Below are 24,187 nucleotides of genomic sequence, written 5' to 3' on the forward strand. Positions count from 1 at the left end.
GTTTAAAAAGAAAGAAAGAAAGAAAGAAAGGAGGCTGGGGTTAAGCATTCGTCCCAAAAAAAAAATAACTTTAATAGTATAGGCCCTACAAAATGCAGGCCTAGTGATAAACAGTTTCAATGTTGTTGTTATTATTGTTATTATTATTGTTATTATTATTATCATTATTATTATTATTATTATTATTATTACTACTACTACTACTACTACTATTATTATTATTATTATTATTATTATCATTATTATTATTATTATTATTATTATTATTATTATTATCATTATTATTATTATTATTATTATTATTATTATTATTATTATTATTATTATCATTATTATCATTATCACCATCATCATCATCATCAGTATCATCAATTTTTTCTTTATTGCTTGTCGGTCGAGCCGGGTTCCCTAAAAGGCATGTCTGAGGACCCAAGTATTGCCTGGTTGGCTAAGACTGACGTCCATTCATGTTGTTTCCCTGTGTGTTATATCCTTTTTTTTATACATCTTTTGGTACAATTTCTGTCATTTGACGTCATGTCATCCTCTCACATTACATTTTGAAGTATACAAAATCGTTCGTCCAGTGCAGTGTTGGTAGTTTGTGATATGTGTGCTGGTCTCGAATAATTTCATTTCATTTCATTTCTTTCATTTCCAACAACGCAAAACATTTACTTGCGAAGAGTTTTTTTGCAAAAACCGATAAGTCCATTTTGCCAAATGGAGATATTTGCGATTAAAGGTCAAGAAAAATATAGAGAATAATAAGAACATTTTTGCTTCTTTTGACCATAACTTCAAAAATATACCTTTATATGTAGTGACCAATATATCATTTAAAAGGTATTACGCACCGTACTTCAAAATCTTCAAAAATGGACTTATCGGTTTTTGCAAACAAACCCTTCATACACAAAATAGCACAATACCTATACAATGTATATAGTAACGAAGAAAAATACATGAAATTAACAATACTACTGATGAAAACTAATGACAGTGATCGCGCTACTTGGCAAATGACGCAATGATTTACATGTATTTGATTAGCGATACTATTGATGATTACTAGAGCTGGTGTCAAAGACGATTTGCTGCACGGCGTTTCTTTTTCTCCCCTCGCCTGTCATTATTTTTTTTCTCCCCGCGAATGATGAACAATATAGCAGCAGCAACAACAACAAGTTTAAAACCCACCGTAATACTGCCACCATGCCTTCGTTGTATAAATAGGCCTATACTTTCTTTACAAGTGTGGGAGCAGAAATGGATGATGCAACCTATATATTGCTATGATGTTTGATTAAGCTGTATACGGAGCAAATACCGGGTTTACTGGGACTCATGCGGAACAATTTCTGGTGAGTCATGCAAAATGAAAGTAACTTTAAAAAAAGTCTACTAACCCTAACGGCAATTACATTTTGTGGCCATCTCATCATGACAGTATAAATTAAAGATTGTTACATAGATGTAACAAAAAACTTACTTTTTTTCTATCTCGGGATCTATTTTAAAACGCATAGGCCCTATATGTCTTGCCTTGGGCGTGATAATTACTTGAACCAGATAACTATATGATTATCATATCATTTTCGGATATTATTCTAACCAATGTATGAAACATTATTTTATCGATGGTCAATGACCGACCTTATCCAACTTTATCTCTTTCAAAGCATTTAGGCCCTACTAAAGAACCGTAAAGGTATACGTATATTGTGCAAAATAATTTCTGAAAGATATCTTCAAAATGTCGCAAGACATAATATAGTTTGACACTGAATTAATGAAAAACAAATTATTAACAGCACTTGAGAATTCGATCGTCATCATCATGCAGTGTCGGTTGGAGCACTGTACTTATTCAAAGAGAAAAGGGTGGTACACTACACGTACCTGGATGCGACGTACGCTACCTGGATACCGGAAGTGGACAATTCGTACCTGGGATGAGGTTAGACAGAAAGATCCGTCTGTCCGGAGGAGTCTTGTATTCATTTATTTATTTATTTATTAATATTGTATCTTTCTTTTCTTTTCTTTTTTTGACGTTGTCGCTCTCCTCCGGACTCCGTGAAGCCAGACGCAGTCTATCATTCTCCGCGGACGACCAGATACAGACCGATCTTTCGGTGAGGAGGTGAGCCTGCATACCGACCGAGTTCTTTTCGCTACGACTATACTACTGCATGCCTCAGTAAAAAAACGTCAATACACGCGCGCACGCTCGCACTACACACACACGTATACACACATCAGCAGTTTGTTTTGATAATGAATCGCACTCTGTCTTTGGCTCACACACCACCGCTCATCATGGAGAACTAACGACTTTATACCGGGGTACAACCATCATATGTAAGCAGTGGTAAGTGGTGGAATAGCCGGTAGGTTACCATCTTCGTCTTCATGATCTTCTGAACGAGTTTATAGAGTGGCGGAGAAATTGAATTTTATGGAATTGTGGCAAATACCCGCAAGTAAATTTACATTGTATTCTTCGCCTGCCACTGCCAGTTCACGCATTGAAAGTGAATGTATGGGACTGTGCAAAGAGTGGTCTTAATTCTTAATCTTACCAGGGAGGTGGAAGAGAGAGTTCTTCTTCTTCTTCTTCTTCTTCCTGGTAGTGACCGCAATCAACATGCTGATTATTCTGTCACTATAATAGGTAGGCCGGTATTGCACGGTGCAGTAGATTTTGTTTTATTTGTTTCGTTGAATAATAGATAATCCCAAGAAGTAATAAAAGTTCTAAAAGTTCATAATACAGAATAATAAGTAATAAATTAATAAAGAATTTGATGTTCGGATTACTCCTGTCTCGAGGCCCAGGACACAAAGGTGTCGATGGTGTTGGCCTCGATGGCTTCCTGAGGAAGGCTGTTCCACTGCTTAATTGTGCGTGGCAGGAATGAATTCTGATGGTACTGTGTTCTGCACTGTGGGATGACCAGCTGTTGATTGTGTCCCCTTCTTTGTCTAGATGTGAGTGGGTGTAGTTGAGTCTTTATGTTGTCCACGCAGGCAAGGTTATGCTGGATCTTGTACAGCATAGACAAGCGGGCAGTTTGTCGTCTGTTTTCGAGGGAGGGCCACTGCAGCTCTTCCAGCATGGTCGATACGCTTGAGGTGTTGTGATAGCGCCTCATGACGAAACGAGCTGCACGTCGCTGTACGGCTTCTAGCATTTTTATAGCCTGCTGTGCATGGGGATCCCATATAGTGGTGGCGTATTCCATTGTTGGCCGTATGTAGGACTTGTATGCCGTCTCCTTGATCCTCCGCGAAGAGATTTTCAGGTTACGTCTCATGAATCCTAGGGTCTTATTGGCTTTGACGCACACATTGGAGATGTGTTCGGTCCAGCTGAGATCAGAGCTGAGTGTGACTCCCAGGTATTTCACACTCTTAGTAACCTCAAGCTTATACTCATGGAGATGGTACTCTGGGTAAATAAGACGCTTCCTTCGGGTGACAGGGAGAACAACACATTTCCCTGGGTGGAAAAGCATATCCCATCTTTTCTCCCACACCACGAGCTGATCTAGGTTGTGCTGTAGTTGGGTCTGATCCTCGGGCGAGGTGATCATGTCATAAACTGCTGTGTCGTCTGCAAACAGTCTGACAGATGAGGTAAGCAGGTCGGGCATGTCGTTAATGTACACCAAGAACAGGCATGGACCCAGTACACTGCCTTGGGGGACTCCTGATTGAACGTCTACAAATTTCGATCTTGTACCATTGATCACGACTGCCTGTCATCTGCCTTCAAGGAAATCTGAGATCCAGAGAGCAATGGGTCCTTGAATCCCATAGTAATGAAGCTTATGGGCGAGCAGGGAGTGGTTGACATGATCGAAGGCTTTGGCGAAGTCCAATATTAGGATATCGGTCTGCTTGCCCCCAGCCATGTTGTTGAATAGCTCATGGGCAAACTCAAGGAGTTGTGTCTCACAGGACCTCCTCCGTCTAAAACCATGCTGCTGAGGACACAGGATGTGGTGGTGTTCGAGGTGGTCCATTATGGTGCTGGTCAAGATGTGCTCTAGAACTTTGCAGCAAACACTAGTCAAGGAAATAGGTCTATAGTTGGAAGGATCATACTGCTCACCCTTTTTAAAGACTGGTGTCACATTGGCCTCTTTCCAGTCGGTTGGGACTTTGCTGGTGTTGATGGAGGACTGGTAGATGATAGTGAGGATGGCCCGTGCAATATCGTCGGCCAGTTCTTTCAGTACTCTAGGACTGATACCATCCGGGCCAGGTGACTTTCCTGGCTGTAGATTGTGGAGTAGTTTCTTGACACCTTCAACTGAAATGTGGATAGTGCCCAGGACAGGAAAGTCCTTAGCAGGCATCTGACATTTGTGTATGAATTCCTGTTTTGTGTACTTCCTTCCTTCGCTGAACGCTGTCTTGAATTGCTGATTTAGGATGTTAGCCTGTTCCTTAGGATCTGAGACCAGTCGTCCTCCAGCTTTGAGAGGAGCTACACCAATGTTGGACGACTTCTGATGTTTCATGTATGTCCAGAAGCGTTTTGGGTTGGCTAGTTTGTTAGAGCTTGGGTCAGTCACTTCAAACATGTCATTGAGGTAGGCCCAGTAGGATCTTCTGAGTTGGCGCTGGGCTTCCCTGCGGAGTTGTTTGTATGCTTGCTCATATTCTTGACGCCCCCGCTTTCGCATCTTCTTGTACATCCGATCTCTTTTCTTAATGAGTCGGCGCAGGGCTGGGCCAATCCATGGCTTGGTCTCTTTAGCTCGGGCTGGCTTGTGAGGAATATGTTTCTTGACTGAGGCATGGAGGGTGTCTTTGAAAGAGGTCCATAACTCATCTGTTGTGGCGTCATCTTTCACGGTTTCGATGTTAGACAGCAGATCATTCATATCATGTTTAAGGCCTTCCCAGTCAGCATTCTTGTAGAGTGGTATGAGCCGTGGTGGTTGTTTCTTCTTCTGTGAGTGGATGTTAATTTCACAGAAAACGGCATCGTGGTCGGAAAGTCCAGGGATTACTTCCACACGCGGGACAATGTGAGGGGTGTTGGTAATGACTAAGTCCAGTGTATTGTGCTGGCGAGTTGGTTCTTCAACCAGTTGCTCCATACCCAGATCACTCAACATGTCAATGAAGTTGTTATGGAGTTTTGGGCATGTTGGATTTGATTTCATTTTCATCTCTTTCCAGTTCCAGGATGGAAAATTCAAATCACCCGCCACGATGAGTTGTGCGTTCTGAATGGAGGTGGCTCTTGTCAGAGAGGCTTCAAAGAGCTTCAGGCTAACTTCGTCGGTAACCTCTGGCCTGTAGTATGCACATACATACAGAGATCTCCTGCCTTGAAGTTTCATGCGAACCCAGATCATCTCACAGTCCTCCTGAAGTTCGAAGACTTCTGTGCAATCAAATGTTGACTTTACTGCAATCAGCACTCCTCCACCATGACGGTTCCTATCCTTACGAAAAACTTTGTAAGAACAAGGGAATATCTCTGTGTCTTTTATCGAGGAATCAAGCCATGTTTCTGTAGCGACTACTATGTCGGGCTTGGTGCTCTCCAAAAGGTTGAGAATTTCAGATTTTTTGCCAACAGAGGACTGAAAGTTAATGTTGAGGAGACGTAAAGGGCGCTTCTTCCACTTGTCTTGCTGGCTGGCCCGAGTTAGAGTTGACCTATGAATAGGTTTGTCCATACTAATGTCAGTTGGCGTGGTGCATGCATCAGATGTATCAAGGAAAGTATTCTCAGAGGCAAGCTCAACACTGTGTAGATCGAAGACAGTTTGACTGTTTGGGTTCCCACATATAGCACAGTACCACGGCTCATCTTCACCGAGTTCCCCGTGGTGCTCATACAAGGTTGTGTTGATGCTTTGACAATGGGCATGGTACCATTGCCCACACATGTTGCATGCAAGGCCCCTGTCACTCCAGTTCACAGTACAGTCGCAAGTTCCACACAGCCATGAAGTATGAGTTCCCTCAGGATCACTGGTGTTACCTGAACTGTTGCTTGGACCTGGGTTGGGTTCTGGGGCATATGACATACTTAACAGTAGTACCGCTAAGTATAATAGGACTAATTTCTGTCGATGCCGACGATGGGTTGCTTGGCATATCGATATTACTTGTGTCGACCGTTTTCTGAACATGTCTGCAAGCACACACACTGCAAGACCAGCTTTAGGAGCTCGAAAGAGAGTCTTAATTTGAAAACCAGTGGAATCCACATTGTAAACTTCATGATGTAGGGGTTTTGTATCGATTATTGACAGCCTAGTTGCAAGTGCAGCAAAGATGAACAGCAGCAATAGAAAGTTACTAATAGGAAGCACGGTTCCCATTGTTTACTTCAGCTTGCAATGTATATAGTCAAACTAGTAGAATGGTGAAGGAGGGTGTGAATTAGATACCGGTATCCAAATCTGGAGACTGTAGTCTACATGTAGAATTTGATTGAAGACTTACATACAGCTGAGAGTGCAGCTGAGGGTGCACTGGCACAGCACCAAAAATAGCACATATGGGACGGCTTCATATGTGCTAAGCAGAGGCGGCCATCTTGGAAGTTGAGACATGATTGAAATCCCTCCAGAAACTGTAATAATCTTCCAAATATGGCATATATGACAATGATAAATGATTCCAAACAGGTTTTCCAAGTAGGATTTGATCCAAAAAATAACAATGGACAATCACAAACCAATAATTTTCCAAGGTGCATTTGCCAGGGCAAAATTCACGTCTGCACGCGTGCGCTACCTACCTACCTACCTCAAATATTTTCCATATTCCCCACTTTGACAAACGCCTATGGGATTTGTGTGTTAAAAACGAGGGGAATATAGCATCCTGGCACTTGAGCTCCCAGTGAGGAATATTTGCTAATGATGACAGTTTCCCGCGTAGTAGTTTCGCGACCAAGGGGAATTCCCATAGGTTAACACGTAAAACTAAACAACGATTGCTGAGCCTTGCTGTTTCTACGCGCGCTGCATACCCAAGTTTCGCGACAAAGGGCAAATTACCATAGGTCAACACGTAAAAATAGGGGACGATCCCTGCGCCTGTGTGAGTTAGCTGTTACTAGTATACGTGCACCGTGTACCTGAGCCGTGTATAGGGATGCAGCACGCAGTGTGGTGTAGAGCTCGAGCTGGCGCCGAATGGAAAATTGTTCAAATTTACATTGAAATGATTTATTTTGCTGCTCAAGATGCCTGAAATGGGTAATGATAAGGATATGGACTGTCTACTTTCGGGGGATACGACATTAATTGCCCACAATTCTAGTTCAGGCAGTAAATGTCGTATCCCCTCAAGGCCAGTCCATCATTATCCCATTGAGGACGTGTCCCGAGTATACTCGGACAAGTGTCTATGGGAAAGGCGTGTTGTAGCAAACTCAGCCTGTTCTCAACGGGTTAATATTACCCTAATGAGTTTGCATCAATCAGGAAGTGGATGGAGATTGAGTTCCTTTACCATTTTGGAGACTGAGGAACGCCATTTGTGATCATTACAGATGAATCTGGCTGCCCTATCTATTTTGTACTGCTTGGATTTTGTTGATCATGCATTGTGTGGAAAGGTTCCACACAGCAGCAATACTCTTGTCTATGTGAGGACATGCTACATGTCAACTCTATCAAAGAGTAGTAGTATGTCCTCACTATCATTGTCCTCACTAACAAAGTGTGTGTGTGGGGGGGGGGGGGGGTAGGGTCATTTCACGAAGAATTGAAGTTGATCTTAAAAGTTAGGATCAAATTAGAAATACAGTGTATGGTGCCCTATGCCCAATACTGGTCGTCATATTTATTTGTGAATGATATATCAGATGATAATGGATGTAATGTGAGGCTGTTTCACGATTGTCAGTGTTTGCAGATGATGCCAAATGCTGTGTGTCAGTCGATAAGTAATCCTGGTGTTCGCAGTTACTGAACAGCAAACCATCCACAAGTTTGAGGCGTGGCTTGCTGTGTATGGCAGCTCAAATTCAGAACTTTGTTGAAAATGTCATGTTATGCACCATGCCATGGTTGTAAAAACCCTCAGCATCAATACCAAATGCATTCAGATCATGAGAATGATACTGTTGAGGTTATTGAGACGTCACAGAGGAAAATGATCTCGGGTTATATTTTTCTCCTGACCTGAATTTAATGCTCTCCATGTACACATAATTGTTGCCATTAAGCAAATACAGTACTTGGTCGGATCAAAAGTACATTAACTCAGGAGACACCTGACCATAAGAAAGTATTCATCATACTGTTTAAGGCCCTAGTTTAATAAACAACCCTCAGAATTTTGTCCTTGTGCATGGAATACAAAGAGTGATACAAAAAGCTTTAATCGGTTCAGATGAGAGCAACCATGTTTTTATCTGAAGTTATACCAATATAAGAGACTTGATTCTAGTGGAATACCGTCCCTTGAGTGTAGACGGGAGCATGCAGATATAATTCAAGTCTTTGAGATATTGCATGATTACATGGAAGATTTTGATCCAACTGTTCTCTTTGTCATTAATGATCAAGTTGCATATGGCCATAACTTGAAGTTGTATACCAGTGTAGGGGAAGATGTCATACCCATTGAAGAGGTTACACTTTTTTCAGCCAGAGATCATTGAATTCCTGGAAAAGATGTTAATGATACATTGCTGTATCTTTCAGTTCCAAAGATATCTATAGCTTAGGTGTCTGTCCAGCTCTGTGCTAACCATATTCATCTTTGGTGGTGGGAAGAAACGGCACCAAAAGCGCTGCAAATCAAGATGGCTTCCAGGGGCATCCTCAGCCTGCGTTTCAATCAGGACCAAGGTAACAAAAACAAACAAGCACACAAACAAAACAAAATATCACTGCAGTGTTATCACCAAGGAACATGGAATATTTTAGAGATAAGGATAGGAATTCATTTTTTGTTGTTGTTATGTAAAGAAAAAGATAGCAACAACTATCACATCAGTCTCATCTTTATACAATGTGAAAATGAAATAGTAACAACAACTGTTTGAAAAACAGAATTTGCAATTACAGTGCACTCCCATTATAACAAACACAGTTATAACGAAATTCTGGTTACAACAAAGTAAAAGTTCAGACCGCAACATTATCCACTCTATGTTTTTTATTGCTTATTTGTTTGGTTATTAATAGCGAAATTTCGATATTCCTTAACCAAAGAAAACTGCCGGTCCCAAGGACTTTGTTTTAACGGTAGTCCACTGTACACATTTTATATTCATGTTCGTTATTGCAATTATCCATTATGATGATGATGTTGATTGTCGTTAAACATTGTTTTGTCTCATCAGAACTGTCATTGCTCTTAGCTAAATTAATACTTTCCTTTAATAAAGGGAGTTAAGGGCCAAATTAGCATTGCACAGCATGGCCAATGCATGTTGCTGATTTTCAGTCATCGAAGTTGGTACCTGGTCAGAGATTTGCAAAAGGATGGATTTCTTTTACAAGTGACTAATTCTTGTAGGAATATAACAGTGGTGAGTAACAGGCTTCAGTGTAAAACCTCAGTCATGACACTCCTCATGTGACTTCTTGATACTTCGCTTGCAACATAGCATCGTTTGTGTCATCATTACTATTATTGGTGACCTCTAGAGTCTGTGAAGCTTACATGTATGGTTATGATACGCATCCTCCCAGGTTGGACAATGGGAACAGCTGTCTTGTATGTGTAGAACAACAATTTTTGCATAATAGCTGTGTCATAAAGTAGGTTTGGCATTGCAGGTCTAAAGTTCACCATTGTCATTGCTGTTTTGTCCTCATTAATAACATTGTACTGGTCAGCATTTAACCAACAAGCAAATGATTTGATGTTTAATGTGATTCTTGTTTTACCCCTTACCTAGGTTGCTTCAGTTGCGCTACAGAGACAGGGCTCAGAGTCTACAATGTAGATCCATTGGCTCTCAAGCTGAGATTAGGTAAAAGTAGTGTTTGTGTACCCATCTGGCCAGTTTTAAGTACGGTACAGTATATGGGGGCATTTATGTCAACTCCTTCCCTACTTTTGAAATGATGTGGCATCCTTTACAACACAAGACAGTGAACCCTATAAATGACTTGCAAAACACTGGCGATTTTATCAAAAGAGTGTTGATGTGAGAAATGCTGTCATTTTAACCACTGATCTTCTTTTTTTTAAACAATAAAACAAGGGTATATCATAGCAATTATTTGTTGCCTCATCATTTCTTTCAAGAATGTTTTGAAGGCCCAATGGCAACTTTTATGTTTGCATGGTGGTTTTAAATAAGAATTAAAAAAAACTAAAAAACTCTTCCAGCCATATTTCCTACTCCTTGTCTGTAATTAACCTGCTTGGTACATAAGATGTCCGAATGATGGTAGAATTCCATATATGCACTCAACTATTACACAAACATTGATTATGCAAAACATAGTGCCCTTTCCACTTTTACGTTTTAGTGTAAACATGAAGGTGATTCCAATATTCTGATCTAAAACACAGTTCACCTCTGTCAAGCTTCATCTTCAAAAGAAATGCAATCACTTTAGGGCTTCCATAGTCATGGCTGATGGTTCTTGAAAAATGTTTATTATCAATCATAATGTTTGTTTGTTATCCTGTCCTTTTTGCAGACAAGGAAGATGTGGGCAGTGTGGCAAAGGTGGAAATGCTTCACAGAACTAACTTAATAGCAATTGTTGGTAAGTGAGAAAGAAGTCTAATCATGTGATCTGCATAAAGAGGTGTAGCATGGTAGTATCCATTGCCAATTATCAGCATGCACATAGCTTTGAGATGTTTGAAAACAAAAGCTTTAAAAGAGAATTCATATCCATAAAATTGATTATGACTATTCATGCTACAGCATCAAATTCCGATGATTCACACATTGACATCACCTTGGAAGATGTTCCACTTGACAGTGGCTTTTGTGTATAATATGTGTAAGTACTGTAATGAAACTTTCATGCATTTTCCATGTAGCCAAGACTTACAAAAGTAAAGCTGACTCAAAATTGTTTGTCTATGCAATGTATTAAGTGCTAGTACATTGTGCATGAAGCATAGTCATAATTCATGGCTGGCATTTTGCGAAAGTTTCATGCAATGATAAAGGCCGTCAATTTGTGACATTTTCATGTCTTGAATGTTTCTGGTTTTACAGTTAACCTATCACTAATGGCGAACCAAAATGGTGCTTATTACAGTGTTATCGTTGTTCTTTTCCTCAAAACAATGCTGCAGTCTAGTGTTCACACTAAATAGAATGGCTTGTATGTTGGTTTTCAAAATATTTGCTTCAAGTTATTGATGCAACAACACCAAAAAACAAACCTTCAGCTTCGTATTTCACTTTGCTCTAAAATCTCAGTCATATTATGAGCTAGTCTACTCAACAAAGTTTGTAAATGTATCAAAGAAATGCAGAAGACGTGTCATATATTTTCAAGCCTAGTAATCAGAATCTGTTTAAGGCAAAGACTACCAACACCTTGCTGGGGAAAGTCCCTACATATGCAAATATATCTGTCAAAATCAAGATGTATATGAACAGACAGCTTTTGGGTTTAAGTTGTACATAGAAGACAAAGGCATCCACATGTTCGGTACATGCTTGTGAAACCCCTTACCTTGGCTGCAATATTGGGTATATATATGTATCAGCATTCTGAAGTTTGTGTGAGAGAGACGTACGCTAAATTCTTTATGTGGGATAGCTAGTTATCCATTATCTTGATATGTCAGTGTGATCTGGCATATCTGGAAGCAAATATATACATTAATGCCTCTTAAAAGTATATCATAATTACTTTCCAAAGGTGATCACCTGGATAATGATTGTGATAAATGTGTGCTATCAAGTTTATGTGTGTTTTATACTACTTAATGTGTCATGCATGTAATTCACATGTGCATTAGGGTGAAATTATATTTGAAGGATGTGTTTGCAATGTTGTGTTACATTCTAATAACCCACCTTGTATCTGATGACATGGTTCTCCGTCTTTGCATTTTTGGAAAACAGCCGGCGGGATGACACCAAAGTTTGCCGAAAACACTGTCCTGATCTGGGATGATCGGAAAAGGAAGTTCATTCTGGAATTCACTTTCCCCTCCGCTGTGCTTGCAGTCCGACTGACGAGAGAAAGGTACAAGCCTCGTATGCCGCTCCTGGCTCATGAAATGCCATGTATCAGTATTCAAGACCGTGAACAGACTGATTATGGTTATCTGACCAAATATATGTTCAGTGTATTGTGAGTAATGCTACTGTATACGCCCTGGTATACGTCATATATATTTAGCGAGTCTAGATTTCTGCGAATTGGGACTTCCAGACGATTTTGCGAGTGCTTAAATTCGCGATCATGGAGTATAAGACTGAACAGAGAAATGTATACATGCTCATCACATTCATATCGGGATCAGAGTAATTATTTCTGCATGTCTTTGAATTTCCAAATAGCACCTGACTCGTGAAATTCACGAAAATAAAAACATTGCAAAATATTGGGCATATTCATTATTCCGAAAGAATTGAGACTAGGAGCTTACTGACTACATTCCAGAAGGATCTCAAAGCATACTCGTTTCTGTGCAATTAGATATCAGTTTTGACAATCTTATTAACTTGGTGAAAACATAGCAGAAACTTGGCTTGAACATCATCACCTTTTCCTGGAGAGCATTTTATGATATCGGCAGGCACCCACCCCACCCTAATCATGCAAATCTCATGCAGCTGTTTGTTGAAGTCACTCACCAGTCCATTCATTTACCTCCATTTATACAAATACTGTAAAAGGGGAAATTTTCGCAGACCTGAAATTTGTGCATACATGAGCAGTTTATAATGTGTACACTTTCATACTGATGACATTTCCTTTGCTTTTCAGGTTGGTGGTTGCCCTGAGGACCAAGATTTTTGTCTACAGCTTTCCTCACAATCCACAGAAGCTCATGGCAATTGACACAAGACCCAACCCTAACGGTAGGTCAGGTTAGAGGTCAGAGTTTGACCCTTCTGTCCGGAGTGTTTGATCACTCTTACACCAAAGGACAGGTCTATGGCTTGCTTTCATGTTTATTGGGCTAAAGGAGAATGAAACACAAATATATAATGTGGATTGAGGGAATGCAGTCATATTAGTAGTAAGCATCATTGAAGTTTGTGGAAAGTCAGATAATCTGTGGAAAATGTATGAATTTTCAAAGTTTTGGTGCTGCCATTACTGGATGAGAAAACGACAGTTTGTGATGTCATGTGTGGACTACAATATATAGAAAACAAATAGAAAATTAAACATATTTTCCACTTTTGTAGCATTTATAAAGGAACACTTGGCTTGCCTCTTTCAGAATGCAGAGGGAATGATATTACCCTTAACATATGTCAGTAGTAAATCGAGGGAATGTGAAGATCTATGCACACCGATTTCAGTGGTATTCAAAGGATTAAACTGACACCATCATCTCCCACAACTCACTTTCATCAGGTATCCTGGAGGTGTGTCCATCAACAGACCGCGCCCTCCTGGCTTTCCCCGGCCACAAGCAGGGCAGCGTCCAGCTCGTCGATCTCGTGTCAGCCGAGCCCGGGAAGTCGACGGCGCCGGTGACGATCAACGCCCACCAAGGGGACATCCACTGCATTGCCATCAACCAGGAGGGCTCGCTGGTGGCTACCGCTTCCACAAAGGTAGAACTTTCCCATTGAATTAGAGCATTGGGGTGGGGGGGGGGGGTGAGCTCAGTTTCATTCTTATATTACATTCTTTAAAGATCCTATATGAAGGGAATAAATGTTCGTAAAATTCGTTTGTAGATGAAATATATGTTGGTAATTGACCAATTATGCAAAAAGTTTGGCTCAAATCCCCGCAAGCATCTAGATATCCGCTATTTGCAAGTCCCAAACATCCCCCTCCCTCCCCCTCGAAAACCAGCCACAGTACGGGACTCCAAAAGTTGTGACGTCACGCCAGGGTAGTTAGAGCCACGGGCCCCGGATGCTCTGTAGAAAAGCATTTGGCATCGGGAAAGAATTTCTGTCAATTTTTTTTCAAAGTCTGAAATCTCTGCTATTTATACTTTTGACACCAACTCTTTACTGTTTGTCTACACTTAATAGTATTATCATGAACTGCTTCTTCTCAAACAATTATTTTGTATTACTATGATCTGCAACAAGCCCAAATTTCACACAATTATCACAATTTTCTCCTCATAGTTTTGGTGCGAAAGTAGATCCGGTCGGCCGTCGGTCGGTATGACGTATCACCTCGCAGCTCGTATCGTATGCATTGTACGTACGTACGTGCGGTTCACATTTGTATCATCGTAACTTTTTCATAGCGGTTCGTTTCGAAATTTCGCGTCGATCAATTTTGAGCTTTCACTCCTTCCGAAAATGGCCGAGAACAGTGAGTTATCAGAGTGATCTTTTTATGGACTTTGAGGAGTACGTTAGTGAAGAGGAATGAAGCGACAAAAGCAGAGAAGGGGACGAGAATATAGACGAGGACGATGGAAGTTAGGAAGATGTAAGCTGGGGAGAGGACGATGGAGAAGTGGGAGAGCAAGGTGCTGTCGACGTCAATCCAGCCGGGGAAGCAGCGGCAGGGCCACGGGTGCCGCAACCCTATGAGCCGCTGCCTTTCGATGGAGATGGAATGGCAAACGACGGGGATGCTCCTCGTCTCGATTTTAGACATATTCATTAAGACATATTTCAAATTTCATGGCGAAATGATGTTTCTATCTTGAGAAATTTAACTTTGAAATCACAGCAATATCACCCCATTTTTTTACGAGCACGCATGAAAATGTGACCCAAATCATGTTTGCAAACAACGCCGAAAAGCTGCATTCGCGTGTGGATCTCCAGCGATCAGATAATGAGCGTACAGCGGTTAGAAAATACGCGTAACAAGCGCAGAAGCCACTCCCCCTATGTGTTGTCATACCCTGTGTGCGCTGCGTGCGTACGTACGTGCTCGGTATTCAGTTTACATTCGATTCACATGTACCGTATTGAGCGCCCTACAACACGTACGAACCCCGCGTATGTATGCAGGCGCAGCTAGCTAGCAGCAGCTAGGCAGCCCCGCCGGTAAAATTCGGGGAGCCGAGCGGACGAGAGAGCATCGCGATTGCAAGCCAGGGCAGCCGGCATGGCGAGCATGGTTACGTTCGCACTTTGGCTAAGCGGACATGATTGTATTCACAACCGACTTCTCGGCTTTATAGTGCCAGTGACTCGAGCATCGCGAGTGCACTTTCGAAATATAAATGCCATATAAATGAACAACGATAAGATCATAACCAATCCACAAGTAAACTAATAATAGTAGACAGAAATTTAGTCTGGTTGTTTTGCAAGACGTACGTGATTTGTGAGCGTGACTGTATCCGATATGTACAGTACAGGGTGCGTGCTATGCTGTGATGCGTGTTGTAGGCCTATAGGAGCTATCGCAAGCGACACCAGCCCAGTTTCCTGCCTCGATATGCACATCATACACAACACATACACACACACACGTAGTGACACACACACACAGAGGTAGCTCTTTGCTGGCAGCATCTGGCGTCCGCACCGTACCGCGCGCTGGCACGTACAGAGTCGCATCACTCGCGGATTAATCTTTTACGCGGGACGTTATTTTTCCAACCAAAATAAAACTAAAAAAGTCCTCTCAAAATTCTAAATTTTCTGAATATTATGTGATGTATCAAAAAATCGTTCACTAGAACATTTTTTTCTAATAATTCTTAAACAAATTAGAACATAAAATCCATCATAAGAGAGCGATATGACGCAATTTTAAAGATCCTATATGAAGGGAATAAATGTTCGTAAAATTCGTTTGTAGATGAAATATATGTTGGTAATTGACCAATTATGCAAAAAGTTTGGCTCAAATCCCCGCAAGCATCTAGATATCCGCTATTTGCAAGTCCCAAACATCCCCCTCCCTCCCCCTCGAAAACCAGCCACAGTACGGGACTCCAAAAGTTGTGACGTCACGCCAGGGTAGTTAGAGCCACGGGCCCCGGATGCTCTGTAGAAAAGCATTTGGCATCGGGAAAGAATTTCTGTCAATTTTTTTTCAAAGTCTGAAATCTCTGCTATTTATACTTTTGACACCAACTCTTTACTGTTTGTCTACACTTAATAGTATTATCATGAACTGCTTCTTCTCAAACAATTATTTTGTATTACTATGATCTGCAACAAGCCCAAATTTCACACAATTATCACAATTTTCTCCTCATAGTTTTGGTGCGAAAGTAGATCCGGTCGGCCGTCGGTCGGTATGACGTATCACCTCGCAGCTCGTATCGTATGCATTGTACGTACGTACGTGCGGTTCACATTTGTATCATCGTAACTTTTTCATAGCGGTTCGTTTCGAAATTTCGCGTCGATCAATTTTGAGCTTTCACTCCTTCCGAAAATGGCCGAGAACAGTGAGTTATCAGAGTGATCTTTTTATGGACTTTGAGGAGTACGTTAGTGAAGAGGAATGAAGCGACAAAAGCAGAGAAGGGGACGAGAATATAGACGAGGACGATGGAAGTTAGGAAGATGTAAGCTGGGGAGAGGACGATGGAGAAGTGGGAGAGCAAGGTGCTGTCGACGTCAATCCAGCCGGGGAAGCAGCGGCAGGGCCACGGGTGCCGCAACCCTATGAGCCGCTGCCTTTCGATGGAGATGGAATGGCAAACGACGGGGATGCTCCTCGTCTCGATTTTAGACATATTCATTAAGACATATTTCAAATTTCATGGCGAAATGATGTTTCTATCTTGAGAAATTTAACTTTGAAATCACAGCAATATCACCCCATTTTTTTACGAGCACGCATGAAAATGTGACCCAAATCATGTTTGCAAACAACGCCGAAAAGCTGCATTCGCGTGTGGATCTCCAGCGATCAGATAATGAGCGTACAGCGGTTAGAAAATACGCGTAACAAGCGCAGAAGCCACTCCCCCTATGTGTTGTCATACCCTGTGTGCGCTGCGTGCGTACGTACGTGCTCGGTATTCAGTTTACATTCGATTCACATGTACCGTATTGAGCGCCCTACAACACGTACGAACCCCGCGTATGTATGCAGGCGCAGCTAGCTAGCAGCAGCTAGGCAGCCCCGCCGGTAAAATTCGGGGAGCCGAGCGGACGAGAGAGCATCGCGATTGCAAGCCAGGGCAGCCGGCATGGCGAGCATGGTTACGTTCGCACTTTGGCTAAGCGGACATGATTGTATTCACAACCGACTTCTCGGCTTTATAGTGCCAGTGACTCGAGCATCGCGAGTGCACTTTCGAAATATAAATGCCATATAAATGAACAACGATAAGATCATAACCAATCCACAAGTAAACTAATAATAGTAGACAGAAATTTAGTCTGGTTGTTTTGCAAGACGTACGTGATTTGTGAGCGTGACTGTATCCGATATGTACAGTACAGGGTGCGTGCTATGCTGTGATGCGTGTTGTAGGCCTATAGGAGCTATCGCAAGCGACACCAGCCCAGTTTCCTGCCTCGATATGCACATCATACACAACACATACACACACACACGTAGTGACACACACACACAGAGGTAGCTCTTTGCTGGCAGCATCTGGCGTCCGCACCGTACCGCGCGCTGGCACGTACAGAGTCGCATCACTCGCGGATTAATCTTTTACGCGGGACGTTATTTTTCCAACCAAAATAAAACTAAAAAAGTCCTCTCAAAATTCTAAATTTTCTGAATATTATGTGATGTATCAAAAAATCGTTCACTAGAACATTTTTTTCTAATAATTCTTAAACAAATTAGAACATAAAATCCATCATAAGAGAGCGATATGACGCAATTTTAAAGCTTTGACAGCACTGCATTTGCGTGGACATAAGAGGGAATACCCTTACGTGACATCATAATCTAGGGGTCTTGACTCAACGGGGAATAAGGCTTCGATATTTTGACGAAATTTGAACGCATATTCCTCAAAAACCAACCTTTTTAGGGGTTTGAAAGATGTGAGATAGGAAAGTATGGTTAATAAGCCTTTCAAAAACACAAACAGTCCAGTTTTTGGCGATCGGCTTCTTATGTGAACTTTAAGTTTGAAGGATAGACAATGAATTAAGCTACAGTGCATTCCTGTTATAACGAACATGGTTATAACAAAATTCTCAGTACAATGAACTACAAATTTGTGTCCCAAAATTATCATTTATATATCTTTATTACTTTACTCCTCTGTTCTTACAAAATTTTGTGTTACAAACGAAAACTGATGGTCCGGAGGACTTTGCTTGAATGGGAGTTCTCTGTATTCAGCTCCTAGTAGGAATCATTTGATTAAATGATTTTTATTTATGAGAATTTTTTCCCAAGTTTTATGACACTGTTTAATATGTTGTGGCTGAAATTCATAGTGTTTAACTTTTTCTGCCTGAGCTGTGCAGTGATATTCAAATGTATGAAAAAAAAAAACAAGAAAAAAACCAAAGCACTTCAGCATCCAATTGTTTGAGGATTCTTCTGTCACTCAAAGATATCTTAACAATTGTCACAGAGCTGTTTACGGAATTGTTTGTTCTAACCTTACAGTTTATGGGAAATGTGTTTTGGAAAATCTGGTTTATCACAGATTTTTCACTTGTTTTAATGAAGCATGTAGTATTTATTTCAAACCCTAATTGTTTTCATCGCTTTGTATTTATACAACATTAGTCTCTGGTAGCATGTAGTACCATGCAGCTTAGATACTTAACACAGGAAACATTGTGAGACATTGCCCTCTATAAAATATGGTCCTGTTCTTTTTCCAAATCTGTAAACTCCATGCAGGGAACACTCATCCGGGTTTTTGACTCCACCTACCGGAAGCAGGTGGTGGAACTTAGGAGGGGCTCTGACCCAGCGACCCTCTACTGGTAAGGGGTGCCAAGATGTCCTTGGCTCAGCATCAATAAGTTCAAGTTGGCTTTAAAGGGATTGTATAGTTTTGGTTGAGAAGGGGGATTTAGATTCTAAATTTTTTGAGAGATACGTGTAATTAGAAACCACCTTTGAAATATCAAAGAGCATACAATTCTAAGAGGACTTCAAGGTTTATTTGATGAAAATCGGTTTTGAAATGGCTGAGATATCCAAAATCAAAGTTAAACAAAGTGGTCATGATAAAAGGCGGGTCCCACCTTTAATCATGACCTCTATGGTTTTGGATATCTCAGCCATCTTAAAATTAATTCTTGTCAAGTAAACTTTGAATTCCTCTTAGAATTGTATGCTCTTTCATATTTTATAAGAGGTTTTTCAGTATCTCAGAAAACTGTTGGAAACCTGAAGCTCAATCTCAACCAAAACTATACCTCCCCTTTAATCAAATTAGAGTAAAATCAAAGAGATGGAATGAAAGAGGATTCATCCCAATTGGAATTGAAATAAGTTATGAAATTTACGAAGCTTCAAATTTTTGCGTGATATTGGTAGCAAGCACACGTGCAAGTAAGGTGGCCCTACACACATATCTTTTGTTAATTCCCTGAAGAACCAGTTATATCCTTCACATGAAATGGTGTTGTTCTCCAATAACTTTGTAACGGTAACTTTTGGTGGGAAAGGGTTGTAGTTGCTGTGACCATCAACTGAAAACATGATTTAGTGTGTGTGTGTGTGTGTGTGTGTGTGTGTGTGTGCGCGCACAAACTAATGGAAAAGTTATGAGTTTTCGATCATTACCTCAGCAAAATGGAAATTTGTGTTTGTGGCTAATGTCACTAATCAGTGAAATATTTTATAACACTCTGAAGTCCAAGTTATCCAGAAGTACAAGTATCTCGTATTATATGTAGATACCAAAAGACTGAGAGTAGCCTCAATTTCCCTCCCCTGCTTTACTATTTTTTTTTTTTGGGGGGGGGAGGGGAGTTGATATTTAAGTTTCATGGTATTGCAGTATAGAATACAACCTGCTATTGAAGATTGTATGAGTAGACCCCTAATATCTTGAATATTTCTTGTGTTGTTTTAACTTGACTGGTAATGTTGTTCTTATGTTGAGTGCTTTGGAACATTTTGTATAAAGCAATTTGTTTATCTTCTTCTTCCTTTTCTTCATCCTTCTTGTCATTATCATCATCATCATGGTGATCATTATCAATATTACTGCTATTTAGATGACTTTCAAACAAGGAACACATACAATGTTTAGCTCTGTGTGTATTTCTTTGCACCCGACAGTATAAATTTCAGCAATGATTCATCATACCTGTGTGCATCAAGTGACAAGGGAACTGTTCACATCTTTGCCCTGAAAGACACTTCCCTTAACAGGAGGTCATCGTGAGTAGCATTCATCGGTTTTATTTTTCAAGTGAAAGTTTTCAGATCATCCATGCAGTTTTCTAGTCAAATGCCAGTCAGCGATTAGATGGATATAGCCTGGCAAACATGTACACTTGGACCACTTTTGACATTTGGCTCTCAGTTTTAGACGTGGTGGATCATACATATGTTTTGTTGTGTTTCATTCTGTTTTGTGAGTTCGTTGTTTCTTTCTTTTTTTTGCACAAAATCATATTAGAACCTTGATTTTTACAGATGTGTTTAATCTTTGTGCTGAAAGACACCTTACTCAACAGGTCATCTTGAGTAGCATACATGTTTTATTTTTCAAATAAAGTTTTGGAGATCATCCATACGAGGCTGGCCAAATGTCAGTCAGCACAGAGTTAAATATGATCTAGCAAAAATTTTTGCTTGGACCACTTTTCTGCATTTGACTGCCAGTTTCTTACTTTGTGGATGTATGTGTGGTCCTTGTTTTGTTGTGTTTCGCTTTGTTTTGTTGGGATATTATTTCTTTTTTTCTTTAACGCAATAGAGCCTTGATTTTGATGAGCGCTTGATGAAAAATGGGGGGGGGGGGGAGACATGTGCACCCCCTTTGATTTTGTAAAGGCGCCTCCCATTTATGGAATTCCTGGATCCGCCCCTGATTGTGTGTGCTTCAAAGATTGAGACAATTTTTCTTTCAAACTCTTTTCCAGAAATGCTGTCATATTGCATGATTGCCCACTATTGCTTTTGTGGTATCAAGAAGGCTTAATGCATTCCCCTGTCGAGTGTTCTGTTGGAATCTTTTCTTTTAAACATTCTGTACATTAATTCGACTTTTGTTTTGTATCAATGTGCTTTAAGAAATGCCCATATTATGTTCTTTATAAATGTTATTTCTTGATATCATTATAATGACAATTATTGTTGTTATTATTATTATTATCATCATTAATATTATTATAATCATCATTAATACAATTGTATTATTATAATCATCATTAATATTATTATAATCGTCATTAATACAATTGTATTATTATAATCATCATTGATATTATTATAATCATCATCATCACCATTATACCATCATCATTACATTGTAAGACTGTAATTTTTCAGTCATTTTCTTTTCTCATGTGCCACACAGGCTAGCCAAAGTGGGTCTGCTTGGTCCGTATGCCGAATCCCAGTGGGGCATCACAAACTTCACTGTTCCGGCCGAGTGTGCCTGCGTGTGCGCGTTTGGACCCCAGTCCTCCGTGGTGGCGGTGTGCATCGACGGCACATTCCACAAGTACATCTTCTCGCCAGAGGGCAGCTGCAATCGGCAGGCGTACGATGAGTACCTCGAGCTGGGGGATGAAGATGAATTCTGATCGGTGCGGGTTTCGTCTTTCTATGCCAGCGTTGTCCAGTGTGCACAATACCCAGAGGAACGGGCCCGCTTGGATGACGGACATTGATTCTCGCCTTAATCGTCTCAGCCGTGAGGACAAGTATTTGTGCAAAATTGGCTCTGCTGAAACTTTAATAGAAAACAACCGAAGCAACATTTTGTACGTACGAATCAATCCCAAAACGTGTGCAGGAGGAGCTCAATTTATTTCATTTCAAGAAATGTGTGGCTGATGTGTCATGTAGAACAGTGAACAGACAGTTGGCTTTGCCGCTGCCACAAAGAGATATTCAGCAGGAATACACTACATCTCTGAACACTTTTGTACTGTTGTTATTGCATTGTCTTGCCAGAAGATCAAAATCTTGGGGTTTACCGCCTCGTTTGTGGATGACAGAGGTTTATACCATACCAGATTCTGTCTGTACTGTGTCACCACATTCTGTACTGCAATATGGCAGCAAAGTACTGGTAAAGCTTCCTAAAATAAGTTGCCTTGAGGCCATGTACTGTAAAAGTGGAAATTTTCAGGGTGATGAAATTTTTTGCATATTTCGCGCAACCAGAAGACTGTGTGAAAACAAAAGCACACAAATATTTTTGCTTGCTTTATGTTCCAGTAGTTCATGTCTTGATTCTGCGGAATTACAATCATGTGAAACTCATCTTAACTGGCCGACCGCAAAAAATTACTCACGTGAAAATATCCACCTTTACATTACATTGTAGGCACTTGTCGGATGTACCACTTTTCCTGTATTGCATCTTTGACATTAACTTTCTGTAAAGCCATGAAGCCAGCAAAGTTGCAAGAGAAACAGTACAGAAAAACCAGGGCAAGTACACAAAATTGTACCCTTTTAAACCACACCACTTAGCTGTGTGACGTTGGTAAAAATAACTCCTCACCCTATTTGCATGCGTGTTATCGTGTGAAACAAATAATATCTGTATTGCCAAGGCACTCAAAGGTACTTGTAAGTACAGATATTATCTATTTATTTACTCTAGACCAGTACATCTTCACTGTATCTATTTTGAAACATTTTTAGACTGTGGTTGATGTTGATAAAAATAAAATATCAAACACAGACCAACCAGTGTAGTGTATTAACAAGAGAAATATTAATGAATGGCCCTATTTGCAAACCAGGGTTTCAAATGTTTCTTTTCATTGCATGTAGAAGTGAAAATTATTTGTGACTTTGTCGTTGGAATTTGTTAATCCCAGTGCAATATAAGTTCAAACTGTGTCTCACACACACACACACACACACACACACACACACACACACAAACACACACACACACACACACAAACACACACACACACACACACACACACAAACACACACAAACACACACACACACACAAACACACACAAACACACACACACACACACACACACACACACACAAACACACACAAACACACACACACACACACACACACACACACACACAAACACACACACACACACACACACACAAACACACACACACACACACACACACACACACACAAACACACACAAACACACACACACACACACACACACACACACACAAACACACACACACACACACACACACACACACACACACACACACTGACACCACTGCTGATACTCTCAACAGTGCTGTGCAACAGGAGCAAAATTCCAACGAACTTTCAGTGGGTCATAGGCAAACAGGACTTTGGAATCTCCAGCAGCCACTATTCATTACTCTATCACTTCACATGTTTGCAGACTTTCAGCTGAAAAGCATTTGAACGCAAAGTTCATGTTCATTTCATCTTTTTATTGACGGTGAACAATGCATGGTCAGTCACTATACTAGATGTTGAATATATTTTTCACAAAAATTTTTTTTCTACATTGTATATCTAACAAATTTAAAGTATATTAATAGGCATGAATTGGCAGAAAACATATCCATAGTTACGCAGGTATTTATGCCACATTTGTACAAACTAATGAACATATTTACATGGCTAAAAAAAATAAAGAAAAAGTGATGGAACTATGAAATGTAGTTGCATGTATGTTGTACAGAGCAAATAAAGAGTCATCACGATAATTAATGAATTACTTTTAAAGGCCTTTGCAAATGTCTTATTTTTAAAGTCTGCTCTCCCGTAATGTTCTGACAACTGTTCTAATATACCGTAATGTTGATCACAGGAGGTCAAAGATTCATAACTATTGTATAAAACATAGTGTATAATTATGTCTATGTGTGTATGTAATTATATACACACATACATGCATATTATACTGTATATACAGTACATACATACAGTGTACATTGTATGTATCCACTACACAGAATAAAACATGATTAATTACACAGTGAACTCTCTACGATGTGAATGATCATTTTGTACTGGAGTGGAAACATTAGTAAACAAAAC

General features: G+C 40.3%; 1 protein-coding gene across 1 annotated transcript; it reads left to right on the forward strand.

Moving 5' to 3' along the window:
• Nucleotides 1–8,609: 8,609 nt before the first annotated feature.
• On the forward strand, nucleotides 8,610–23,070 carry LOC139743044 (WD repeat domain phosphoinositide-interacting protein 4-like). Its single transcript, XM_071653553.1, has 9 exons — nucleotides 8,610–8,843; nucleotides 9,902–9,976; nucleotides 10,656–10,724; nucleotides 12,050–12,173; nucleotides 12,921–13,015; nucleotides 13,521–13,723; nucleotides 18,882–18,967; nucleotides 20,277–20,378; nucleotides 21,523–23,070. The coding sequence occupies exons 1-9, from the start codon at nucleotides 8,798–8,800 to the stop codon at nucleotides 21,749–21,751; spliced, it is 1,029 nt and encodes a 342-aa protein (XP_071509654.1). The 5' UTR covers nucleotides 8,610–8,797; the 3' UTR covers nucleotides 21,752–23,070.
• Nucleotides 23,071–24,187: the final 1,117 nt, after the last annotated feature.

This window comes from Diadema antillarum, unplaced genomic scaffold, assembly GCF_040938485.1.
Source record: "Diadema antillarum isolate AM-2024a unplaced genomic scaffold, OU_Dant_1.0 seq00001042_RagTag, whole genome shotgun sequence".
Taxonomy (NCBI): domain Eukaryota; kingdom Metazoa; phylum Echinodermata; class Echinoidea; order Diadematoida; family Diadematidae; genus Diadema; species Diadema antillarum.

Coding starts and splice junctions, on each gene's coding strand:
- LOC139743044 (XM_071653553.1), top strand. CDS start 8,798: ATGGCTTCCAGGGGCATCCTCAGCCTGCGTTTCAATCAGGACCAAG. Junction 13,724..18,881: donor TGGCTACCGCTTCCACAAAG/GTAGAACTTTCC, acceptor AACTCCATGCAG/GGAACACTCATCCGGGTTTT. Junction 18,968..20,276: donor GACCCAGCGACCCTCTACTG/GTAAGGGGTGCC, acceptor TGCACCCGACAG/TATAAATTTCAGCAATGATT.